At 60.3% G+C, this 5,703-nt stretch overlaps 1 protein-coding gene across 1 annotated transcript in view; it reads left to right on the top strand.

The window, feature by feature from the left end:
* Nucleotides 1-2,106, top strand: part of LOC150064720 (sodium-dependent neutral amino acid transporter B(0)AT1-like) — a 7,168-nt gene extending 5,062 nt beyond the window's left edge. The window contains exon 7 of the mRNA XM_090331065.1: nucleotides 1,613-2,106. Coding sequence (XP_090187191.1) covers nucleotides 1,613-1,816 — 204 coding nt within the window. The 3' untranslated portion in view covers nucleotides 1,817-2,106. The remainder of the gene's footprint in view (nucleotides 1-1,612) is intronic.
* Nucleotides 2,107-5,703: the final 3,597 nt, after the last annotated feature.

Here is a 5,703-nt window from a genome sequence, read left to right as displayed (position 1 = left end):
ATGATGAGGCAGTCAAAGGGAGACGTGGGAGTGGTGGGAGGTCCTGGTGAGGAAAGCCTCCAGTCCCCTGCGTGTTACTACCTGAGCCTGAAAGTGAGATCGGGGTGTCAGAGGACCTTGTCTGTGTGTCTGCCCCCCGTGGGTGTCCCCGTCCTCCGTGTCTGCCCCCCGTGGGTGTCCCCCTCCTCCGTGTCTGCTCCCCCTCCTCCGTGTCTTCTTCCTGTGAGTGTCCACCTCCTCTGTGTCTTCTTCCCGTGGGTGTCCCCCTCCTCCGTGGCTAACCCCGGGGGTGTCCCCCTCCTCCGTGGCTAACCCCGGGGGTGTCCCCCTCCTCCATGGCTGCCCCCCGTGGGTGTCCCCCTCCTCCGTGTCTGCTCCCCCTCCTCCGTGTCTTCTTCCCGTGAGTGTCCCCCTCCTCTGTGTCTGCCCCCCGTGGGTGCCCCCCTCCGCCATGTCTGCCCCCCGTGGGTGTTCCCCTCCTCCGCATCTGCTCCCCGTGGGTGTCCCCCTCCTACGTGTCTGCCCCCCGTGGGTGTCCCTCTCCTCCGTGTCTGCTCCCCCTCCTCTGTGGCTGCCCCCCGTGGGTGTCCCCCTCCTCCGCGGCTGCCCCCCGTGGGTGTCCCTCTCCTCCGTGTCTGCTCCCCCTCCTCCGTGGCTGCCCCCCGTGGGTGTCCCCTCCTCCGCGTCTACCCCCCGTGGGTGTCCCCCTCCTCCGCGGCTGCCCCCCGTGGGTGTCCCCCTCCTCCGCGGCTGCCCCCCGTGGGTGTCCCCCTCCTCCGTGGCTACCCCCCGTGGGTGTCCCCTTCTCCGCGTCTACCCCCCGTGGGTGTCCCCCTCCTCCGCGGCTGCCCCCCGTGGGTGTCCCCCTCCTCCGTGTCTGCTCCCCCTCCTCCGTGGCTGTCCCCCGTGGGTGTCCCCCTCCTCCGCGGCTGCCCCCCGTGGGTGTCCCTCTCCTCCACGGCTGCCCCCCGTGGGTGTCCCCCTCCTCCGCGGCTGTCCCCCATGGGTGTCCCCCTCCTCCGCGGCTGTCCCCCATGGGTGTCCCCCTCCTCCGCATCTGCTCCCGTGGGTGTCCCCCTCCTCCGTGGCTGTCCCCCGTGGGTGTCCCCCTCCTCCGTGTCTGCCCCCCGTGGGTGTCCCCCTCCTCCGCATCTGCTCCCGTGGGTGTCCCCCTCCTCCGTGGCTGCCCCCTGTGGGTGTCCCCCTCCTCCGTGTCTGCTCCCCCTCCTCCGTGGCTGACCCCCGTGGGTGTCCCCCTCCTCCGCGGCTGCCCCCCGTGGGTGTCCCCCTCCTTTGCGGCTGTCCCCCATGGGTGTCCCCCTCCTCCGTGGCTGCCCCCCGTGGGTGTCCCCCTCCTCGGTGTCTGCTCCCCCTCCTCCGTGGCTGTCCCCCGTGGGTGTCTCCCTCCTCCGCATCTGCTCCCGTGGGTGTCCCCCTCCTCCGTGGCTGCCCCCGTGGGTGTCCCCCTCCTCCGCATCTGCTCCCGTGGGTGTCCCCCTCCTCCGTGGCTGCCCCCGTGGGTGTCCCCCTCCTCCGCGTCTGCTCCCCATGGGTGTCCCCCTCCTCCACGTGTTCTCATGGATGATGTCCTTCTCGGTTTCTGTCTCCATAGGAGGAATTCCCTAAGTCCCCGCGGATTGACTATCCGGGCTGGGCGTACGCGGTGGTGGTGGTCGTGACTGGCGTGCCTTCCCTCATCATCCCGTGCTTTGCCATCTACACAATCATCAGAAACCGCTGCCAAAAGCCAGGAGACCAGCAGGGGCTGGTCAGCACGGTGTCCACGGCCTCCGTGAATGGGGACCTCAAGTACTGACACAGGGCCCGCCACTGTGGGCAGCAGACGGTGTGGAGAGAAGAGGAACAGCACGACCCTCAGGGGGTGGCTGGGCTGCAATGCGTGTGAGTACATGCATGCGTGTTGTTGCATCTGTGCAGACACATGCGGCATGCATCCATGCACATGCCTACTCCTTTGTGTGTGCATTGTGTGGGTACACGTGTGTACTTTATGTGCATGCCTGTGGGTATTAGCATGCGTTGTGTCTGTACTGCATGTGTCTGTTAATGCACACACACGTATATGTGTGAGTATTTACAGGAGTGTGTGTCTACATGTTTAAATACAAATCTATATTTGCACCTGTGTCTTATCTGTCTGTGTGCCTTGTGAGATGTGTGTGCCTTTATGTGTACATCTATGTGTGCGGTTATGCATGTGGACACGTGCACATTTCGCATGTAAATGTGTCCATACATTCTGTGAGTACCTATGAATGTTGATTGCGTGTCTGAGTGTGTGAGACATGTGTGGTGCATATACAGGTATTACATATGCTCGCGTGCGTTGGACATCTAAATAGATGTACATGTGCTCACAGGTCTGGTGTTGCTGACATGTGCGTGCACCTGCACCCATGTATGGAAGTGTGTTTATATGTTCACGGCACACACACACACACCGCCCAGGCCTGCAGCCCTCTGCAGCTGCACACCTTGTGGGCATGGTGGGGCGTGGACTGTAACCCCGGAGCAGAGCTGCCTCAAGATTCACCAGGCCCTGTACACACCTTGAGTCGAGGGCACAGCCGAGGCAGGAGGCTGTGAGAGCAGACGGAGCCTGAGTCTCTCCGTGGTTTGCCCACCTCCGTCCTTGCCCAGCCCCGTGCTTCTGACCCTTAGCATGGTGGGTCTGAGTCGCTCTGTGCCCAGTCGAAGGCCTGGGGGCCGCGGAGCAGCCGGGCTGAGACGGCAGGGGCGGGGGGGGGAGTTCGCTCCTCTGGAGGAGGCAGCCAGTGCCCAGGTGTTTAATCATTGCTGAGCAGCATAGCTCGCTGAGCAGCGAAAGGCAGGAATCACCCTCCGTGCTGCAAAGGGGACACAAACCCCGTGAATTTTTAGCCAGACGTTAGGAGAGCAGAGTTACTGGGTAACTCCTCCACCATTGCTGAGGACGCCTACCGGTTCTGAACACAGGCTGTGCAGCCTGGCAGGCAGCCCTTCCCCCCCAAACAGGCAAGCAGGCCCCCTCCCCCCACTGAGGCAGACAGGCCCCTGCCCCAGCCCCTCCGCCTCCCCGTGAGGCAGGCAGGTCCCTCCCCCCACTTCGGGTGTGTGTGGGGGGGTGGGTGTGGGTGTGTGTATGTGTGTGGTGGGTCTTGAACTCTGGCCTGGACACTGTCCCTGAGCTCTTCAGCTCAAGGCTACCACTCTACCACAGTGAGCCTCAGAGTCACTTTTGGTTTTCTGGTGGTTGATTGGAGACAGAGTCAAAGACTTTTGTGCCCAGGCTGGCTTTAAACCTTGATCCTCAGATCTCAGCCTCCTGCGTAACTGGAGAGACAGGTGTAAGCCACGGGGCCGGCCCCTGCTCTCTTCTGTGTGCACCAGATGGTCAGCTACATAACCTATGTGGATTCCAGCACTGCAGGCCCGGCCCGGGAAGCGGGGAGACCCCTTGTGGCCTGGGGGTCCACCATCCCTTTTCCAAAGGTTTCTGGCCTGCTGACAATATGCGTCAGCGCCATCCACTGTGCCCTGTGGTTTCTGGAGCCCCCAGGTGCAGCCGGAAGTCCTGCAGGGTCCCTGCAACTCCTGCTCTCTCCTGTATCCCCTGACTGTGTGCTGGCTCTGGAAATGTCTGAGGGACAGGTAGATGGTATCTCGTGTGCCTGTCTAAATAAAGTCTTATCAACGCTCTTGGCCCTGGTGACACAGGCATGATTGGATGGGCAGAGCCATGGCAGACCCTGAGACCTGGAGGGCAGGCGACGGGGGCTCTAGCTCTTGGCCAGGTTCTACTGTGGGGGCTTCTGTGAAGAGGCCTCAGGTCTGTGCCCTGGACTTTCCACCCTGGGAAACCTGGCTGTTTGGTAGGCCAGAGAAGACTAGGACATGGTCAGTAACAAATGGGTCCTTTCTTGCCTAGGCTGGTGACAGGTGGACCTTTGGCCTTGAGTTGTGGCCAATGTCATCTGGGAGTGGGGGAAGGGAAGAAGAGCCAGGAAGGAGAGAAGAATCCTTCCAGGCAAGAGCAACTGAGAGACTTTAAGAAGATTTCTCATGGGCCCACTACTCTTCTCCAGGGCCTAGCACGCTCGTCTTCCCTTGTCCAGTACCTTCCTCCAGTGTCCAGTACCTTCCTCCTATGTCCAGTACCTTCCTCCTGTGCCCACTGCCTTCCTCCTGTGTCCAGTACCTTCCTCCTGTGCCCAGTACCTTACTCCTGTATCCAGTACCTTCCTCCTGTGCGCAGTATCTTCCTTCTGTGTCCAGTGCCTTCCTCCTGTGTCCAGTATCTTCCTCCTGTGTCCAGTGCCTTCCTCCTGTGTCCAGTACCTTCCTCCTGTGCCCAGTATCTTCCTCCTGTGTCCAGTGCCTTCCTCCTGTGCCCAGTACCTTCCTCCTGTGCCCAGTACCTTCCTCCTGTGCCCAGTACCTTCCTTCTGTGTCCAGTACCTTCCTCCTGTGTCCAGTATCTTCCTCCTGTGTCCAGTACCTTCCTACTGTGCCCAGGACCTTCCTTCTGTGTCCAGTATCTTCCTCCTGTGCCCAGTGCCTTCCTCCTGTGTCCAGTATCTTCCTTCTGTGCCCAGTGCCTTCCTCCTGTGTCCAGTACCTTCCTCCTGTGCCCAGTGCCTTCCTCCTGTGTCCAGTACCTTCCTCCTGTGCCCAGTACCTTCCTCCTGTGTCCAGTATCTTCCTCCTGTGTCCAGTATCTTCCTCCTGTGTCCAGTACGTTCCTCCTGTGCCCAGTACCTTACTCCTGTGTCCAGTACCTTCCTCCTGTGCCCAGTACCTTCCTCCTGTGTCCAGTATCTTCCTCCTGTGCCCAGTACCTTACTCCTGTGTCCAGTACCTTCCTCCTGTGTCCAGTACCTTCCTCCTGTGTCCAGTATCTTCCTCCTGTGCCCAGTACCTTCCTCCTGTGTCCAGTACCTTCCTCCTGTGTCCAGGATCTTCCTCCTGTGCCCAGTACCTTCCTCCTGTGCCCAGTGCCTTCCTCCTGTGTCCAGTATCTTCCTCCTGTGCCCAGTACCTTCCTCCTGTGTCCAATACCTTCCTCCTGTGTCCAGTACCTTCCTCCTGTGTCCAATACCTTCCTCCTGTGTCCAGTACCTTCTTCCTGTGCCCAGTACCTTCCTCCTGTGCCCAGTACCTTCCTCCTGTGCCCAGTGCCTTCCTCCTGTGTCCAGTATCTTCCTCCTGTGCCCAGTACCTTCCTCCTGTGTCCAGTATCGTCCTCCTGTGCCCAGTACCTTCCTCCTGTGCACAGTACCTTCCTCCTGTGTCCAGTACTTTCCTCCTGTGCCCAGTATCTTCCTCCTGTGTCCAGTATCTTCCTCCTGTGCCCAGTACCTTCCTCCTGTGCCCAGTACCTTCCTCCTGTGTCCAGTATCTTCCTCCTGTGCCCAGTGCCTTCCTCCTGTGTCCAGTACCCTCTTCTCCACCCTGCCCTGGCTCTTTTCCCACCTCCTCAATGACTTTTCCCTCTTACACAAAAAGGATCCCCTGCCAAGAGTGAGGTGATACGCCTAGAGCCCAGCTCTTCTGGAGGCCAAAGGGAGAAAGAGGATTTCACCCCAGATTGGATAAAGACGTCACAAGATCTGATCTGAAACACAAAAAAAAAAAAACAGGAAAGGACTAGGGTATGGCTCAAGTGTGAGAATGCGTCCAAGTGAGCAGGGGGCCGGAGTACTG

This window comes from Megascapheus bottae, chromosome 4 (genome assembly GCF_031878675.1).
Source record: "Megascapheus bottae isolate mThoBot1 chromosome 4, mThoBot2.hap1, whole genome shotgun sequence".
Classification (NCBI taxonomy): domain Eukaryota; kingdom Metazoa; phylum Chordata; class Mammalia; order Rodentia; family Geomyidae; genus Megascapheus; species Megascapheus bottae.
The sequence above is the reverse complement of the archived record's forward strand: the minus strand, read 5'-3'. Positions and strand labels throughout refer to the sequence as shown.